The sequence below is a fragment of the Phaethon aethereus genome (genome assembly GCF_964289735.1).
Source record: "Phaethon aethereus genome assembly, chromosome: Z".
Classification (NCBI taxonomy): Eukaryota; Metazoa; Chordata; class Aves; order Phaethontiformes; family Phaethontidae; genus Phaethon; species Phaethon aethereus.
The window spans coordinates 24,797,665-24,818,356 of NC_138577.1; the positions used below are offsets into that span (position 1 = coordinate 24,797,665).

At 45.7% G+C, this 20,692-nt stretch overlaps 1 protein-coding gene across 1 annotated transcript; it reads right to left on the reverse strand.

Moving 5' to 3' along the window:
- Nucleotides 1-6,443: 6,443 nt before the first annotated feature.
- Nucleotides 6,444-7,710, reverse strand: HTR1A (5-hydroxytryptamine receptor 1A; the record flags this gene model as incomplete). The annotated part of the gene is made up of 1 exon (XM_082012880.1): nt 6,444-7,710. Exon 1 carries the CDS (start codon nt 7,683-7,685, stop codon nt 6,444-6,446), a length of 1,242 nt encoding a protein of 413 aa, XP_081869006.1. The 5' UTR covers nt 7,686-7,710.
- Between the last annotated feature and the right edge of the window lie 12,982 nt (nt 7,711-20,692).

The following is a 20,692-nucleotide window of genomic DNA, read 5'->3' on the forward strand; positions in this document are numbered from 1 at the left end:
GAGTTCCCAATTTTGCCTCCAAGTCCATTGCCATCTAAGCACAAATGCACATCACAAGAATAAAGGCAAATGTGATTTTAAAGAAAATACTGGGTATCTTAAATGTAACTCCTATCAAAAAGGAGAATCTCTGCATCTATTTTATAGTTAAATGGGCTTTGCTGATTTGTTACAGATAGTTTCCCCTCTTAAAGGGTAAGAAAAAGCCAGAGTCTATAAACATTGCACACTCCTGGACATCAAAAGTAGGGACCCAAGCTCAACCCAAAAGCATGTTACTGTCCCACCTCCATTAGCTCTCCTGAAAGCATGAATGACATTGGTGGACACAACCAGCAGTTTCCAGCTCTCCTTGGACAGAACTGCAGGCACTCCAGGGAGCCCAGACAGTCACGGTTGTTTTGGACAAAGAGACAACCCCTCGCAGATGTGTGCCACTAACTTAGTAGCATCTCAAGCCAGAGACTGGGAGAAAGCCCATGGGTGAGCATTCAAAGGCAGGAACAAAAGCCTGGATTGCACAAAGCTGGCAGTAGCTCTTAGGACTGGATACAATGAAGACAAAGAGCAAAGTGTGCTGGAGGCAATTTTCAACGGGCAGTTTGACCAGATCAGCCCTCTTTGGCTCAACACTGGCCTGGCCTGAGGTTTACAGTAATCTGCCCAGTGTGACAAGAGCAGTCATCACCATTTCAGGAGCAGAAATTTCTGAGACTCTTCTTTCAGTGTCAACTGAAAGCATGCTGAGCTGATTCTCTGCCCTGAATGCTCTCACTTTCTGAGTGCTCCTTTCTTGCCTTCAAGAGACTGCAAGTGCCAAAAAACTCCTCCAGAGCAAACCCCAAGGACTACCATGGCAGCTCTCCCCCAGCACCTCTGCCTGCACAGTCCCACATGAATTGCCCATGTTATTCACCATATATGGGAAGCTACACAAAGAGGCTGGAAGATGATGGAAGCTGAAGGGCCACCAGTTTGAAGGCAACTCCCAGCCTGGCATTTCAAATGCACTAGACATGGCTTTTCCACAATCTCTGCCTGAGATCAGCATCTGGATGACAGGTAGCCAGCCAAACCTGAGCACAGGCAACACCTCTGAGTGTCGTCCAGGTGCTGTATCTGATGATTTGGGTGTCTGTCTTCAACTCCAAGCCAGCTTCACTTCACCTGGCAGCACTCTTCCAAGGCCTGCCTAGAAATTAGTATCTACTGAGACCTTGACTTCAAAGACATAATATTTACATGTCAAATTTAATAGCTTCCCAAATATTTCACAATTCACTTTGGTTCAAAAGTCTTATGACTGGACCATAGTAGTTCAAGCAGAGGACCATTATATCTATTTTCTTTTGTCACTGGATCATTTAAAATCATAACCAGCCACTTAGACATGAAACAGAAAAATGACATTTTCCTTCTGAGCCACTTGAACAAAAGACTACAGTATAAGCCAACTCCATCCCACCAAGCAGATCTCAGCTTAAAAATTGGATTGCACGTGACATTCCCTGGTGAGGATATGTGTGAAACGGTACAGCGTATGCTGTATGATATTCCCTCCAGTCCGTTCTGTACAAAATCCCTTAGGCCTACACCCACCCACCAAATCAACCACAGTGGGAATGCCAAAGAAGAAGGAACAACGTGCAAGTTAAAATAGGCCACAGATAACACCTTTATCTTACATCATCCTCATCGCTTCTGTGCATAAGTCACGGTTCAGCAGAGTGGGTGTAAATAGCTCTGAAATGTGAAAGTCGATTTGAAAGGATTATATTGACCCTGCCTAATAGCAAAAAATGCTTCAAGTGCTGTTTAGTACAAGCAACAAAACAAGATGTTATCACAGCAGGAGCAGATACTGACTTGTGCTGGCCAGCATTTTCATTACAAGGCTTTTGTGCCTTTTTCATTTCTCTAACAGTTTGCTTGTTTGTTTGTAAGAGTATTTTTTTTTCTTCCTTTTTAAGACCCTCACTATTTTCAATAGGTCTGTGAAGCTTGCAGAAACCATCTGGATGGTCGGGTGCCTTTTCCTCACTTTTTGTAGTCCTATCAGATTTTGTTCAGGTTTAGTAATTTTTAAAATATTTTATAATCCATCTGTTTCCCATCTCTCATCTACATTCTGCAGGACAATGCTGACAGCCTGCCAAACTAACTTGGCACAGGCATCTGCAAGGCTGGGATTTGTGGCCACATGTAAGTGTTTGTTAGGGTTGTGTCTCCAGTCCTCTGTGTGCCTGAGCATTTGCCTTTTCTCTTGAGAGAGGTACGAAAACACCAAGAAATCTTCTGTCACTCATTGCCCAAGTCAAGAAGCCACCCCATGTTGACTTAATGGTCAAACAGTTTAGACTACAATCTCGGTATGGAAAGGATCATGCATCAAAAATGTTTTGCTTCCAGTCCAAGAGAAGGAATTTCATGCAGCGAAGTTGCCTCTCTTTGTGGCTGGAAGTCACACTGGCTACTCAGAGAGAAGAGGAGCTCAGCTGTAGGCAGCAAGATAAGGTGAGGCTCACAGCAGCATGTACCCAAGCAGGGTGACCTGGGATGAGGTCCGGAAATACAGAAGATACAGTATTTTTTTAAATGAGAGATGTGATAACTTTTAGATTTCGCAGAGCCCCACTAGGACTGTTCACATGCTACGTGATAGCCATTTTGGATTTTCTCCAGCCATATGCAAAGAGGTAATAGTCACCTGTACTGTTAAAATTGCTTCTCTGAGCAGCTATGAAACAGAAATTCACTCCCAGCACCCTTTTGTATTTCTTGTCTCTGAGGGATTAATTTCTTGGTTATGTGTTCTAATGTAAGATTTACAATGTTGTCCTGAGCAATATTTGAAACTGCAGACTCTAAATACCAGATTTTTAACTATGAGGAGATTGGGGGACCTGTGGTTGGAGGGATCCTTTTGTTGTTTCTACCAGACCTACAGCATGTTTCTGTCAGGATGGGAATGTCAGGGAAAAGTAGGGAATCTTAAACATTTTATGGGGAAAATTTCTGTTTGAATAGATGAAATCTCATGGTCACAAAATCCATTTTGCATTTTGATCCAATATAGATTATGCCAGCACGCCTTTCCCTTTTTCCTACCCCCTCATCTCTCCAGCCCCAACCATAAGTGCAGTTGGCCAGTGTAAGTGTGCTTTGATAGCTCTGCCAGCGCTTCTTGTCAGATGTGTGATTCAGACCCAAATTCAGCCTGGACTAGAGCCACAGAGCAGAGAAAATTCAAAGTTATGAAACTTTCTTCTCGTTTTACAGCAGTCTAAAGAAGGATTTTTAAAGGAGGGAAAGGTTAAAGCCTTTATGTCTATACCCATCTTTGGTATTCACAATTGACTCAAATTGTTAAAACTCAATTTTCTGTGGCTCTGTTTAAAACATAAAACCTTTGTCTTCTATTTGGATTTTTCTTTATTCATTGCTTGAACTTCCATGGATCCTTTAAAACTGAAATAAAGCTCTCTAAACTGTGAGGAGGTTGCTCTTTAGTGGAGCAAATACAAAACTGCAATCAACAACAAATATTGATTTAACATAGAATTGATTTCTCCCAAAACAAACAAACAAAGAAAAACCACTAAATCCTCTGTTTGGTTGGGTTGGGTTGTTTGGGTTTTTTTTAATATTAGTGGAAATCAAATTAGGAATTTGAAAACCATGGCACAGAAACACGTCTTTTTAAAGCAGGCCGTTTCCTCCGCGTTACAGAATGTAACACAAGGGAGAGAAAAGAGACAGCAGAGGGGGTGAGAAACGCAGAGCTGTTCAGAGAAACACTGTCCCCGCGGAGGTCGGGGGCGATGTTTCCGCCACGGGGCCGGGAGCGCTCCGGGAGGGGGAAGCGCTCGGAGCCACCCGGGCCCCGCAGCTGCCGGCCCGCCCGGGGCGTGCAGCCCATTTGGCCATGCCGCGGGCCGGAGAGCGGCCGGAGAGCTCTTTTCCCCGCAGAGAGGCAGAGAAGCTGGCGGTGGCGAGCAGCGAGGCCGACACAGGGCGGCCGGGGCACCGCGCAGCCCGCCGAGCGGGTTCGGGGGGCTGTGCCGGTTCTCCCGCTGTCCCTTGCTCGGCAGCGCGGGGGTGGGAGGCAGATGAGGGGGCACAGGAGCTGCACCCCTCTTGCCACCCTGCCTGGTGCGGCTCCTGGTGGGCCCTGCCGCGAGGTCCCGGGGCTCTCGGCCGTCCCGCAATCAGTCCCCGGGTGGCAGGGAGGGACCCTGCGCCGTCTGTCGTGTGGGGCGGGCGGGCGGCCACGCTTTCATAGCAGGAAGGTTTGCAAAGAAAAAAAAGTAATTTAAGAAAGGGCAAAACGTGCAGAAACGCACCTGCAGCAGTCGGCGGAACTCGGCGGAGGAGGCGGCGAGAGGAGCCAACGCCACTGCGCGGCCGCGCTCCCGCCGCACCGGGGCCGTGCGCTCCCCTCCCCGCTCCCGCCCCTGCCCCGGGGTGCCCGGCGGCTCTGCCCAGAGTCACAAGGTACCCCAGTGCTCAGGAGAAGTTTGGGCTCCCTAATCGCTGCAGGCTGACTCTTCTGACACTCCGGCACTTAAGGAGGGATATCTAGGACGCACGTAGTTAGGAGGGATCGAAGAGGAGATAAGATCAAAGATCACTTTAATTGCGAAAATGAGGTCAAATAAGATTTTCAGAAAATCAGCTATATATCTGAGGCTGTTAAAAGCACTATTGTCATTTAATGTAAGAGGTTGAAGTTCAGAAATGACGGGACACTTACATTCACGTGACGCACAGATTTAACATTCCCTTTTTCCTACAGGTAACACCGATTACAGAAAAATAAACAAAAAAAAAGTCATGTATCTATATATATATGTATTTGGTTAAGCATTCATTTCAGGCAGCCGTCGCAGCGCCCAGCGCCCGCACCCGGCCCGGCGCCCCGGCCCCGAGCGGCCCGCCGGTGGGAGAGCCGGGGCCACGGCGGAGAAGGGGCAGGGTGGCAAGGCGGCGAGAGGGGCTGTGCGGCGGGCAGGGCTCTTCTGCTTCCTGTGCCAGCCCCAGGCCAGACGGGGAAGTACCCCGGGTTTCCTGGGGCCGAGCAACTGCGATTAAGGGAAGAGGGGCAGGGGACCCTCTGCAGGGGAGATGCTTGAGGGGCCGCCGCGGGGACCAGCCAGGCCAGGCTTGGCTCTCCCTGCCCTTAGCATCGCAGTGACACCGCCTGCTTCTGGCCGTAGCTCTCAGCTTGTGAGGAGGGTCGTGCTTACCCCCGCCGGGGCTGGCCCGGGGGAGGAGAGGGCCTGCCCCCTCCCCAGCCTGCGCCGAGCCGCCGGCCGATGCTCTCGGCCCCTCCCCTGCTGCCTCGGAGCACATGGCAATGTTTTGGTTGATCGCTTTGGGTCGTTTTGTTGTCGGTTGTTTGTTTGTGGGTTGTTTTTTTGGTGTGCCCCCCCCCCCAGCAAAACGTGCCGCAACTGGCTGCTTCCGAAGCAGCCGCAGCGTCCCCAGTGAAACTTTCGAGCGGCTTAAAAAAAAAAAAAAAAAAGAACAGACAAAAAACAACGCTACTTCACAGGCTGCTTAAACTCCCTATGCCCCTGCCTGCGCGGTGACCTCAAGGACAGCCGCACAGTGCCAAGTCTTTCCTTGGTGGAAAACCCTCGGTCAAAGGCATTAAAAAAAATCCATATAATGAGGCGTGCGGTTAGGATTTAATCCCCATCACTTCCCTGCGCCGTAGCGAAGGGAAGTCCGATGAACTGGAAGGTCCTAGCATAGCAGCAGAGCTGTTAGACACACGTAATGCAGGCAGGGATGTTGCTGTAAGTACCTTGCAAGGTTACAAAACACGGTCGCTTTTCCCCCAAGAAAATCCACTTGGTGGTTTCACAGCCCGAGAAGCGACGAGCCCAAAGCCCCTTCCTGCTCTCGGGGAGTCGTCTTCGTACTCCATACTGACACTGCCAGACCGAGGTCGGACTCTGAGCCCCCCGCCGTCTCCTCGTAAATCCAAGAAAAAAACCCGACACAGCGGTTTTCTGCATAGGGTGGTTTATTTTTACCGATGCTACTCGGGCAGACGCTGTGGTTTACAGCGACCACAAGCAACGACCTGCATACATACGTCTGCCCAGAATGATGGAGGGGCGGGAGGGAAGGAGGCGGGAGCCCGGCAGCGGAGCCCCGGCAAGGCCAGGCGAGGAGAAGGCGGCCGCGGGGCGGGCGTCCCCCCGCCCTCCCCGGTGGAGTCGAGCCGAGCCGAGCCGAGCCCTGCCCCGCGGGGCTTGTCTGACGAGCGGAGGAACGAGGGACTCGGCCGCGCCGCGGAGCGGCGTCCCGGACTTCCCCCCCTCCCCGCCGAGCTATAGAGGGGCTGGGCGGAGGGGACACACACACAGCGGCGGGGCCCAGGCGGATGGAGCGAGTGGCAGGACCCCCGCTGCCCCGTCCTGGAGCGGCGGGCTTCACTGCCTGCAAAATTTGCACTTGATAATTTTCTTAAAAGCACTTTGGAAGTCTTTGTTGAAATAGGCATAGATGATGGGGTTGAGGAGGGAGTTGGAGTAGCCCAGCCAGTTGATGACTGCCCCCAGCCACTCGGGCATGTAGCACTTACTGTCACAAAAGGGCAAGACCAGCGCCACGATGAAGAACGGCAGCCAGCAGAGGATGAAGGTGCCCATAATGATGCCCAGGGTCTTGACAGTCTTCTTCTCCCGGGACAGAGCCATCCTCCGCTTGGCCTCCGTATTCTTCTCGTTGCGCCTCTCGAAGGAGGGGGGCGGCGGGGAGCCGCACGCCTCGCTGGGCAGCGGCAGGTGAGTCTTGGAGGAGCTGCTGCAGCGTTGGACCTCGATGATCTCCAGGGCGGCACCGTCCTCGCCCTGCCGCACCGCGCCGTTGACACAGGCGCCGGGCTTGGGCTCCACAGTCCGCCGCCAGCCCTTGCCGGGCTCCCCGTTGCTATTCTTCTGCAGGGCGGCCGGGGAGAGGGTGAGGCAGGTGTCGGCGATTTTCTTCTTCTCCGCTTTCTTGACGGTCTTGCGGATCCTGAAGCGGGCCGCCTTGAAGATGCGGCCATAAAGCACCAGCATGAGCAGGAGCGGGATGTAGAAGGCGCCGAAGGTAGAGTAGATAGTGTACCCATGGTCCTTGCTGATAGTGCAGGCGTCGGGGTCCGAGCGGTCCTCGGGCGTCCTCCAGCCCAGCATGGGCGGGATGGATATCAAGAAGCCGATGAGCCAGGTCAGGCTGATAAGCACGGCGGCCCGCCGGGGGGTCCGCTTGTTGACATAGTCGATGGGGTCCGTGATGGCCCAGTACCTGTCCAAGGCGATGGCGCAGAGGTGCAGGATGGAAGAGGTGCAGCACAGCACGTCCAACGAGATGAAGATGTCGCAGGTGACTTGCCCCAGCGTCCACTTGTTCAGCACCTGGTAGAGGGCCGCCATGGGCAGCACCAGCACGGACACCATGAGGTCGGTGACGGCCAGCGAGCCGATAAGATAGTTGGCTACGGTTTGCAAGGAGCGCTCCAGGGCGATGGCCGCGATCACGCAGGCGTTGCCGCTCACGGCGCACAGGATGAGCGTGCCCAGGAGCAGGGAGGTGAGCAGCTGGTAGCCCAGGGTCACCTCGGCGAGGCCGGGGCCGCCTGCCCCCTCGGGGGAGCGCTCTGGGGAGGTAGTGTTGTTGGCCACATCCATGCCGGGCGGGGGGGGTCCCTTCAGGAGACGGACATGGGAAGAGGCGCCGGTCACTTGTGCGCTGCCCTGGCAGGAGGCATCGCCGCCCCGTGTGCGCTTTGGCCACGCTGGGCACCCCCCCCCTCCACCACCCCTCCCTCCCCTATATAGCGCGGCGGGAGGCGGCCGAGGCTCGGAGGACGGCGGCTGGCGGAGCCGCCCCGCGCCCGCCCATCCCCGCCGCCTCTGCCCAGCGCGCAGCCCCGGGCGGCGGGGGCGGCCCTCCCGCCGCCGCTCGCCGAGCTGCCGCCCCTCGCTCCGCCGCTCTCCCGCGCCGCTCCTTCCTGCTCTGTCTCTCCGCTCTCCTCTCGCTCTCTCTCTCCCTCCTTGCCCTTTCCTTCCGTCACCCCCTCCATCCCGCCCTTCCGCGGAGGGGGGGGTCTCGCTGGGTTGCCATCGTCCCCCGGCGCCGACGGCGTACCGGACGGGCGGGCGGGCGCCGGCATCCGTCACTCCCCACCGCCCCCTCCCCGCTGGGGGGACACCGCAGAGAAACCCACCCCCGCTCACTCCAAATCTCCTCCCCGCAGCTCCGCCCCGGCCAGCGGGGGCTGTGGGCTTCCCCTCGGGACCGGCGCTGGGGCTTGCGCGGGGTGTGCGAGGCGGGGAGGGGGGTGGCTTTCCGTGGCCAGGCACTGCCGTCTGAGGCGGGGGTCACCTCACACTCCAGGGCTGCCTGCGGACGTGGGGTGCCGGGGCGGGCGGCGCCGGGGTTGTTTATCGCCACCTGCAGGCAGGCGGCGGCAGCCCGAGGGCGCCGCGCTTCTGGCGGGCTCGGCCGGGCGCCCCCGGCCGCGGAGCCAGCGGGACTTTCTTCGAGTCTACACCCTCGCCCCCAGCCCGGCCGCGGTTCCGACCGCAGCCGGCACGGTGCTGCTGGGGTTGCCCGGAGGAGCAGCACCGGGGTGCAGGGAGAGAGGGATCACGAGCAGCACTGTCGCGTGGGTGTCTCGGGAGGGATTGCTGTACAGCCCAGCGCCGGGCAGGGATCCTGCCCGGGCACTCGCTTGGGAGTGCTGTGGCGATGAAAGTCCCGTTCGTGATGATTAATGCCCTCCTCGCTCCGGCGTCCTGCCGCGGGGAGGACGGTCGCTGCCGTCGGAGGCTCCTTGCCAGTGCGCGGCTCCCCGACGTCCAGTTCCCCGCAGAAAGACGGCATTACCCCCCGGCCCTCCCTAGTCGGGATTACAGTGCAACACACTATTGAAGTCACAACAACAACAAAAAGAAAAAAAATTTTTAAATGCGTTATATTTCCTCCCGATAGGAGGGGGGAAGGCTGAGTCTGAAAGTGAAATGAGAAAAATATCTCTGGGAACAATCTTTAATGAAAAAAGAGTGTCAGATTGACACATTTTAAGGATATCAGTTAATGTCCAGCAAATAGAACAAACAATCACAAACCCGGGAAACATCTGTCATTTAAAGAAAAAAAAATGTTGTGTTATTGACAGTCTTAACTCCAGCTGCCCGTGAAAGGTAAACGAAAGTCCTCTGACATAACTTCTGTGGCAGGCTTTCTACTGTCCTGCGGCTCAGTATTTTCAACCATATGATATCTTTCACTCTGCTTTGCAATTGTGCCGTGCAAGCCCAGAAAACGCAGAAAGCCAAATAAGTAATTGCTTAACAGGAAGATATGCCAGATTCTAACTTAATTAAACTTGAGATGAGGATCACAGAACCTGGCTTGCACACGCTCAGGTTTCCTCATCTTCTCTCAGTCAGCACTGACTTATTTTTAAATAAGGCTGAGGTCACAACTTCACAACATTTGGACAGATTTTGGCCAGCTCCTCTTTACGAGTGGACAACGCTATATTTCTCTGGCTCTAGGCTTGAGATCTTTACCACAAATGATGACCAGGGTCTCGGAGGTGCACTGGATAAGCAGAGCAGAGCTGTGTTAGCCTGTCGTACTAACATTTACATGCTCTGTGCCCTGTTCAATGAAGACTTAGGCTATTGAGACACAGACAAAAAAAACCACCGTAATCGATATTTAAGTATGTTTTGCTCCTTCATTGCCAAAACCTATTTTCTTTGTACTGTCTCCTCAAATGCACAGCACGGTTGGCTTCTAAGCAGCTGCCTATCTGAAGACCCTTTACCTTCAGTGAAATCAAAGTTTTTGCTTCTTACTGTTTAGAATCAGCCTGATGCAATGAAGAAAGTGCAAGTCTGGGAGGCAGGAAAATCTCAAGGAAATTGTCCCAGCTTTCTTGTATGGTGGTGGGAAACTCATTAGCCTCATTAGATTAGCCTGAAATTAGCGTTTCAAAGCCACGGGGGACTGCGGGTTTTAGGAGTTCACGAAGAGCTCTTGGGGAAACTATTTCCAAAGGTGTTTTCGCTAACATGGGCAAGGGAAGTCAATCCCAGACACGTTTTGCCGAGAAATTCCAGTGGGGGGAAATCGACATGGTCCTTTTTCAATTTAAAGCTTTTAAATCGGCTTCACTTTTTGAATTTATTTTTTGTTCAGAGGATGAAAGTCATTTCACTCTGAATTAAATTGAGAAGCAATTTAGGCAGCCATGGAGGAAGGGGATGGAGTAGGAGGTGGAAGATGTAGGCGAAGGGAAAACTCACTCTTTTGATGTGATAGTGTCCTTAATCCTACTAAGCCTTTAAACAGCAAAAAGCCGATTAAACTTTCAAGAAACTAAACGATGTGCTAATGTCTTTAGATAACCTAGGTGAAACACCTAGGGAAATTCTTTAACGAATGCCATAGCCTCAAAAAATCCAAGCTGATTTGAGAGTAAATGAAACCTTAACACCGTACAACCTTAAAAATTCCGATTAAAATATTAATGTTATTCAGTTATGACACAGCTGCAGCAAACAAGAGGTTCCTCAGTAAGTACAAAAAAAAAAAAAAGCATTAACAACTGTGGCAGAAGATGCTTTCCTGAGCAATTTTATTTTACACATTTCAAAAAACGGGAGAGCCACATAATTCTTGATGGTCTCAGATTTTGACTGTATTACCTATTTGCCAAAGTAAAACTGAAATGTTACGATTTAATTACAGCATTTTGTTCATGTGGTTGCATGTTACACTTTGGTTTGAAAAGGATTTGGGTCTTTGGGTTTTTTTTATTATTCACCAGGGTAAGATACATCTTTTGTGTTATTCAAGAAATTATATTCCAGTAATAGTTTCAAAATGCATGGGCTTTACTAGGGAGCTAAGGAAATTAACTATTTCAGTTCACTGAAACTTATCCAGTCTGTGCTGTTTTCTGTAAAAGAAGTTCCAAACAGGTGGAAGAAAAGATGTGCCAGGAGACAACCTACCAACTACAGCCTTCTTGACTTTTCTCATTGGGAGAACAGCCAACAGGAATTAGCACACTCCACACTGTTCAAAACCTTCTGAAGAACATCTGTAACTTTAAAATACAAAAAAGCAAACAAGAATTTCATAGCTGAAGTGACTGTATCATTGAAAGCTTTCACACAAGCACACACATTTCACTGTGAGATCCACTTCAGGATACCTGCTCCCACCTTTCATAAAGCACAAAATGTTTCACAGTACTTTAACAAATGTAAGCTTTGTGCTGTAAAATACCAAAAGCTATAAGAAGAGGACAGAAAAGTTTAAGGCCATTACTAGTGTTGTATAGATTCATAGAATAGTTTGGGTTGGAAGGGACCTTTAAAGGTCATCTAGTCCAAACCCCCTGCAATGAGCAGGGACATCCCCAACTACATCAGGTTGCTCAGAGCCCCGTCCAACCTGACCTAGAATGTTTCCAGGGATGGGGCATCTACCACCTCTCTGGGCAACCTGTACCACTGTTTCATCACCCTCTTTGTGAAAAATTTCTTCCTTAGATATAGTCTACATCTGCCCTTATTTAGTTTAAAACCGTTACACCTTGTCCTATCACAACAGGGCCTGCAATGAAGTCTGTCCCCAGGCTGCAAGAAGGTCTCCCTGGAGCCTTCTTTTCTCCAGGCTGAACAACCCCAAATCTCTCAGCCTGTCCTCAAAGCAGAGGTGTTCCATCCCTCTGATCATTCTTGTGGCCCTCCACTGGACCTGCTCCAACAGGTCCATGTCTGTTCCTGTGCTGAGAGCTTCAGAGCTGGATGCAGCACTGCAGGTGGGGTCTCAGTAGAGCAGAGTAGAGGGGCAATTGTAGCTGCATAGCTCTCAGCCAAACTGCTCCGGATCAAAATGAGTCCAAATTTGGCAATTTATTTAGTCCTGACTTTGTGGACAAGTTGAACAATGCAGGAACATAAGTCTCTTTCAGTACCAGTAGCAGAACTCTTCCCTGTGTCCAATCTCTAACTATGACCAGTTTGTGAAGCACTGCATATCCAACTTATATATCTATATGAAGAGGGAGAAAAAATCCCTCTTGAATCCTGCAAGAATCAATACAGTACAAATTCAGTGCAATAGCACTATAGGGAAGCCTAAATTTCCAACTTCTAGATCACCTTTGTGCCATCTCAGTGTTTTTTCCCTTTTGGGGCATGGAGGTGGGCTGGCTAGTTCTCCACGCAGTCCGGTCCAGCCAGCTCAGAGGTGGCTAGCTGTGGCTCACTAGGAGCTGTGCAGCGCTGAGACATTCCAGTAGCTCTGTAAGAATCAGCTCAGGTCTAACAGAGGTAACAACAACATCACAGCACTCAGCTTCAGGGCTGAGTTAGATCCTGCAAGGCACTGAGATGTTTCTCAACATCTGGAAGGATCTGCTAGCTCTGGTGTCAGTCATGCCATAGCAGCAGTGCTTCTTCATCGCTTCAACAGGCCTTGGGAGTGGTACAGCTGGGTTCACACACCGTTAATTCAGCTCCTGGTGGCTCTTGCACTGAATCCAGTCAGATTTCTGTTCCCTCTTCACTGCATAGTTAGAAGCCGATCAATAATCTGGGCTTGGTAACCCAGAGGAATAACCTGGATGATGCAGGAATAACCACCACCTCAGAATGCTGGAGTGCCTGTCCATTGTTTCCCATGTTTCTGATGCCTGAGATATCGCAGTTGCTGCTATCATCCTAGACAGTGGTGAGCTGACGGCAAGTTCCACGGTCCTATTCTCATTCCATTCAGCTGCCTTACCACAACTCCCATGTTCATCATTTTTTTTAAGGCCCGAAACAAATACTTTAGATACACAAGTACTTGTTTGCTATTTCTGCATTTCTCTGCCAAGAGCTTACAGTAGTAACTAAAATTATAGTGTAACTCAGCATAAACCTCAAAAGGGGATAATTCATTCCACCTCACAGTCTTAGAAGTGATAGAAGAGTAGGTAAACATTTCATGCAAAATGAATAAATGTTATGTATCTTCAAGCGGCATCACTGAAGTGAAACTGCTCCTAGCGATGTCTGCTATCAATATGATGGGGCAGCTTTTATGCAAGTCTGGAAGTTTAAGATGAATTTTGGAAGATGTTCACGTCAATATTATTCCTCTGTGAAGGAAAGAGACTTTCAAACATACTTGTTCAAACATAAATTTTCATAAGTTTATAGAAACTTCTCAAAATTTTGACATTCTGGCAAAACTCAACTTTAGCCTAAATTTTCTGTATTGCCCCTTCTGTACACAGTGCAGCTGTGATGAAGAAAGAGCTGGAAGACTCTCTTAACCGTTTGTGCATTTTCTTGATACTTAAGCTGCTAAGCACAGATGTGATCCCAGAGAAACTCTGGGAAAATCTACTTAGTCGACTCTAATCATGCGGTGGAGAACAAAGCAATGTTCCAGCTATGCTGAGGTTTTTATCAGCACATCTCCTGTTTCAGACAAGGGAGAGCAATACACAGAGCTGGTACATTAAGAGCTGGTCTCTGTGAAGAAAGATTTTGTAGCTGGCTAAGCATCACCTGTGTGATGCAATGCAGTCCCAATAATCCAGAATATGGCTCAATGGTTTCTTAAAAACCATAACCTGATATTTGTAATTTAATCAAAAATACTAGCTCAACAAGTTAATTTTTTTCTCAACTGAAGTTTGGAAAATAAATCATCTTAATAACATCTACTGTACAATTCTAAAATTGCTGACTAGCACTGAGGAGCTTCTTGGTTAAATCAGGCTTTTTCTTGTAGCTAATTAAGATTATTCCATCTATTTACTTAACAGTCACATTCATCTTGTAGCAAAACACACAACTGGCTTAAAGTTGCTGACAATATATACCAGATTCCAGCAGTATGCTAGATCTTAAGCAATTTTTCCAGGTATTAAACAATATTTGCATGATTATTTAAACAAGGACTGCCAATGTATTACAAGCTTTGCAAGCATTTTTATTTTTTCACCTATTAATTACTGTATTCATGGATATAGTTTAGTGGACACATTCAAGCTTTTTTATTTTGTTCTCTCTGTCCACCTCCCGCCATGGACTAGCTTCTACATGAGAAGGAATTTTACACAATGAGTATTAAAAGACTTTCAAAAAAATTTTAGCTTAAGCTTTTTGTTGCAAGGGCCATTTTTGCCCCTTTTAAATACATATATTATTTCACTACACAGGAGACAAAGTAGAAGACAAATTCTTCTCGAATAACAGCAAGTTATGAAAAAACATCTCATTTCTCTAGCTAAACTTCTACAGGCCTCAACTTTAAATATCAGGCCAATCTAAGTGAGTTTATCAATATTTTCCAAAATAAAGTTACGGTACTTGAATCTTTCAATTGAGTTGCAGCTGTAGTAACTGATTACTTTCTTTGCTCTTATCATGTCACAGCTTCAATACTACACTAGAGATTAAAAGTAAATTACGTAACATCATTGTCTCCTTAATCAATAAAGATGGCAGCTAGACTTTCAACATTATTGCTTATAAAGGATATAAACTCTCCTGTTTGATGCATACTGACTGGAGCTCAACAGTATTGACTGTGGTTCAATAGTATATTAATCCAAGTGTATTTTTAAAAAATTATGTTCTTATGATTCAATTTTAATTTCCTTACATTAAAATGAATATAATAATATTGTTTTAAAAATACAATTTGGAAAAAGCAGGGCTCACGTGTAGACATTAAATTTTAGGAAGGTCTTGTCTTTGCAGACTAACTTTATCCTTTTACATGAAAAATAATTTATTTTATCTACACAGATATGAGTCACATCTAGTCATAGATGCCCACACAGGCTCTGCTTTTTAAGTGACCTTGACAAAGGCCATGAGGATATTTTCTTTCCTGATCTATTAATCAGCTGTACCTAAGGCATTAGTTGGCACAGTAGTAAACCACCACATCTTCCCAGGAACCTGTGACCTTGTTCATGGTGGAAGGTTGTCTTGTCTTCTTGCTGGAAGTAAATGTGCTCTTGAGGAATTACTCAACTGCAACCCCCTTCTTTGTCTTTATGAGTTTCTGTAGTACAATCACTGTACCATGCACAAATGGTAGTGCTTGAGGCAGCTGGAGTATATGACCAAGGATACAGCTTAAGCACTTTTAGCAGCATCCTATACTTGATATCAGTTTATAAGGGTTGACTCATCGTTGCTGCTCATTAGTTTTTAAGTGCCCTACTAACTGGCAGGGTTCAAGCTAAGTTAATCACCCAGGATTCCTATGTAATAAATAGTTCAGAGATCCCCAAAAAACAGACCCACAAAAGTTGGGACATTGACCATACAGCCTCTTAATCCCTCCAATAGCAAATGCTAAGGAGAAGAGTGTTAGCCCATTCTCACCAAAGTAGTTCAGATACCTAATTCCATCAGCAGAGCTGGAAACCTCAGGAAGTTGCTGCCTATTTTGAAGTAGTTTAAAAAATCCTGAGTTTTTGGGGTATGAGGTGATGGGAGCTACCACTACTACCTCCTCTGGGTTATGTTTGTATGGGATTAGAGCAGATAAATGCAGGCCACTGCCCCCCACCTCACTTTCAGTCCATTCACCAGATGATTCTTAAAGGAGGCCATCAGGGGAAAACATACATTGAGGGTAAGTAGCTATTTTGGCTAACCATGGCACTTAGAAATACAAAAGGAGTAACACATTATATACCTAATGGGTGAGTTTACTATTAAGATAAGCCAGACAGTCCCTGTCTACTACAAAGAAACAAATCTAATGAAGCTACAGTTAAATGAGATTTTATAAGATCTTAAACATCACCATAAGAGTATGGGGATTTTTTGTGTTATTTCTTGGGTGCTGGTGCTGTTCCTTGATGACATTAGCTCTTTCCCAATGTTTTTTTCTCCTCTGTTCTCCTACCCCACTGATCACTCTCTATAAGCTCCTAAGTGCTAGGCAAAATTTCTGTACCCTCAGGAGCTTCATGACATCTGCCAAAGATACTCAACATTCCCTTTCTAGTTGCAATGGTCATCTGAACTCCCTCTTCCCAGTTTCCATTATCACTCAATTAGGTTCAAAATAAGTAAAACTGGTGGTTTTGGGGCCTGAGATCATCTAGTTATCAGCTCCTTATTTTTAATCTCATCCGATCAGGTGGGATTAGATTTTGAGGCCCTCAAAACTATCTGAATGTTGGCACGTTGCAACCATGGAGGCTGTAAATTATAATTGTAGTGCAGAGTGTCCTGCTAAAACTTTTTGGAATCTTCATCTACAAGCAGGCTTGTGAGGATCAACATTTTGCCCACAGGGACATGTTGCTGAATGAACTTGGTTGCAAAGCTAGCCCTTACTACTTTTGTTAGATGCTGTTTCCAATTACTTATATCCAAGAGCTCAGCATTGTAACACCAGTATCTTTATCATTACAAAACAAAATGTGAGAACAAGGTGCTACGGAAATTCTAACAAACCAGACCCTTCCTCTCCATTCTCTCCAATAATTTTATCTTCATGACTGTTCATACCAAAGAGTGACAATGTGTTTTATGTATCCAGTACATCATGTATCTCTCAAGGTTTTCCCAGTTTTTCTTGTGAAGACATATTTTATGTTAGTCATGAAAGGCTAGATAAGTTTTCTTTTACCTGTACTCTGGTGCAATATACAATTGCATTACTGTGAACAAGCATAGAATTTTGCCTCTGAGAGGAGCAATTAATTTCCTCCTTTCCATTTATCTAGAGGGAAGAGTAAACTGCTAGTTGTTACCTGTTTCTGTCCATCTCCTTTAGACAAAAAAGGAGTATGGCAAAACCCTCTTTCTTCCTCCCTGTCTGAATACCTGTGGGGCATTCTCCTTTCCCCTGTCCAATGCTTTGATTATGTGAACCACGAAACAATATCATTTATTCACTAACCGAACAAAGTTATTCTTAGATTTTTCTAAAGACAAAGACAGTTCCATGAAAATTAACACTTCAGCCATACATATGCTTCATGTATCTGTTCGCTTTGTATCAGTCCTCTTCTGCATCATGTTCCATTTTTAGTAAGAAATCAAGATTATGATATTGCCCTTGAATTCAATAGCATTTTGCTTGTTCTCCATGTCTGTTTCTGCGGGACAGTAATTATGCTGGCTAAGGTTTTCCAAATGAAAAAGGGAGTAAATTGTTTTCTGCACAAATGTACATATCTTTTTTTGTTTATCTTGATGTCAGAGTAACATTACCATCATGGGGATAAATTCACTTGTATTTGATTATTACAAGATGGATGTATTTATGACAGAGATGGTATTTATGGCTCTTTGTGCCTGTGATATCACTGAAGTTAATAATCTATCTGGCTTTAAACCACACAACAGAGGATCACAGGAAAAAAAATATTACCCATTCTATTCCTTACACAGATCAAATCCTGGATGTTCATTTAGGGTTTCATATTTTAAACTGTGGCTACATCCTCCCCTGTGGGGACTTCTTTGCTATCATTTACTAAGTGGTAGGGTAAGCACATAAGGTTCAAAAAGTGAGAAATGCCTGTCCTCCATTTCTGTCACCAGAAATCCTGCCTTTTAAGTCTTGTGGGGCCAGGACACTGCATCTTGCTCTTCCCAATACTTATGTGCATTTTTTTTTCTGTTAATCTACAAAAAGTCAACTTGACTGTATCGAAATTACTGAAGTCTAAGGGGCTTTGTCAGGATAACTCAGAAGGAGATTTGGCCTCAAGTCTTTTATTCTGAAGTCCATGTAGGCTAAGTACAACCTGCTGCTGGGAGAAGCTCCACTCATCGAGACAAGTGATACATCTTTATCCGGCACTAGCCCCAAACCGGAGTTTCAGCGGAAGGCATAAAACCCCACTGGACAATTATGCACAATATACCTATTGGAGAAATACTGAAGGATATGGCAGTCCCACACAGTTAATTATTAATGTATGTTCAAAAACAAGAGGGAAGCTATTCATATCTCTTTATGTGCATTTTTAACCTAATGTAATTAAGGTCATAAAAATGTCAAGTTCAAAAAGAAAGCATATTTTGCCCTTGGCCCTTATTTCACATTTGGCAATGAGTTGAATAGTTTAATTATATCTTGTGCAAAGGATCATGAACGGGTTTTTACATTTTAATTAGCAAACCTTCTATTTGTACATTAAGAAAAGCCTGAAATACCTTCTATATCCTTATTTTATCTACCTCTTATATACCTTTCTAATAAGTTTCTGTCTGAACAGAATTACTCCAGTCTCTTCACATCATAGGGAAGCTTTTCTAGGTCTCTAAGGTCTTCTCAAAACTGGAATGCCTGTTGCATCTCTTGCAAGCATTATCCCAGGAGAAGAGAACCTGTAAAGTTCTTTTTCCTGAGAGATCACTTTGGCAAATGTGAAATTTTCATCTGAGAAACTGATTTAGTTATTGCTTCTAGTCTCAGTTTTCAGAAGAGCATTATCAGTAACTAGTTCTATGAACAGCTCTTCTCTCTTCTTGAACTACTTTACTCAACGCATATATAGTTTGGAGCAAACTCCTACTTCTGTATAGTATTTGATTCCTCTTGCATCCATCTTTCTGATGGCTGATTAGTGAAATAGATTTCAAGCTTTTTCAAGAAGTGATAGCACTGGCCATATTATTAATCATGAGTGTAGATAGAAATCAATAATCAGTATTTAAATTAAAAAGTCTAAAGAAAGTTTTCTATTAGGAATGGTGGAAATTGATTAAATATCATTATTAAGAGATGTACATTTTGTTTCCCAGATGCTGTAAATCAGGATAGTTAAATCAAAACATAATTATCAATGGCCACAAATTATAACAAAAACTGAGAACATAGTAATATTCAAAGAAGCCTGTGACAGCTAAAATAGAATATTCTCTGTCACATGATCACGGACAAAAATGTAACACTGGTTTCCATTGCAGTTTGTCACTGAGTGTAGGTTAAAGATCTTGGCTGCTGTAGATAATACTACATTATTCTGTGTTTTTAACATAGTTGAATACGGGAGAGAACGTGGGCCGAAAAATTTACTGTTGAAGGGAAATTGTTTCTTCATTATTCTGTACCACAATAACAGTTGCAACTTTTTCATCCAATAAAGCATGTCCCACCTTTCTTAATGAGGTGCAAATGAGGGTGATATTTTCAGTCTCAGGAAAGTGGATGAATTTGTTTCAGCCATTTTGCAAAGTATTTTAAGCACATATTTAATGCCTAGCAAACATACAGGTCTGTTTGCATGGGTATGTGCCACTGACATATATGGGCAAGCCAACTATGCCACAAATATTCAGAGTTCAGGTGGAAACAATGGATGAAGCTCCGGCCATGTTAAAAGTAAGATTTTTTTGTGTTTAAATTCTTTCCATTGTCTTCAGTGAGGACAGGCTTTCTTTCAACATTTTCTTTTCATGTTTATCACCTGTTGGAACAAATTCTCTTTTATTTTCTCAGAACATCAAAATCCCAATTCAAAAACACTTAATAAAAATTAACATTAATGACTAATATTAATAGCAGATAATACATTTGACTAAATCTAAAAGAATATGAGACCCGGTAGTCACCTCATTCAAATAATTATGTTTCTATTAATGTATTGTTGATACTAGCTGATTGTTCATTTTCTAAATTGTAGAAGGATAGCAAGGGAAAGTACAGTGTCAGTATTTGTATCTCTAATTCCCTCTTGATTAAAACTATTTTACTTTCTGGAAATAAATAAATAAATGTCTATTAGTCCATAGGGAGGATGATTCAGTGGCTTGGTGCATATAGCCATACAGTGGTTTCAGACCCCTACTCCTATGACGAGTTAATTGTTTATACAAAGTGGCACAGCTCTAACAAGCTGCTGAATATCTTCACCACGGGATGAAAAGTGCCTACTGTAATCAGTGTAGCCATCAGTGTAGCCTTCAGTGTAGCCTTCAGTGTAGCCTCAGAGCCAGGATGCTTTCTGAGTATGGAGAAGACCTAACTTCAAGTCCTCCTGCAAATCAAGTAGGGTTTGGAGGACTTCAGTCCACATGCTCGAGACCTTAAGGATGTGTCCTAATGGTGCAGCTGTCAATTATGAGAAGATATTTCTCAGTCTTAGGCCTTTTCTGAGGAAAGGTAATTTCATCTTAATATTACTCTCCTTCTTACAGATATTACCCCTAAATTTGTACTTCTATCCTGGAAAAAAATTATTGTTGGTGTCAATATTTTTTCCTCCAATGTTGCATTCTTTAGTCTTGGTATCTGGGAGAGTTTACTGAAGACTGGAGTTAGACAGTCATGGAAATCCAACTCCTTTAAATTCTAACGCTAACAAGTTCCAGCCTAAGAGCAAGGCAGGTAGAGATACAATATTTTTCAAGCTGAAAAAATCAGTAGTTATCACAGATAATTTTTATTGATAGTAGCCAGTGCTAATGACTGTTTTCTTGATAGCCATATATCTCCCACATCTGCATGGCAGTTTATTGGGCTATCAACCAGTATAACATCTTTCAATGCCAGACTGTTAGTTGCTGAACTGAGATTGGAGGTCTCTTTTCAGGCTCTGGACTAATAAATCGACTGCATTTTTGCACCAGGAGGGAGTTTTCCCAAAAACTAGAATAATCTAGGCTAGACAGGTATTTCCTTCCTG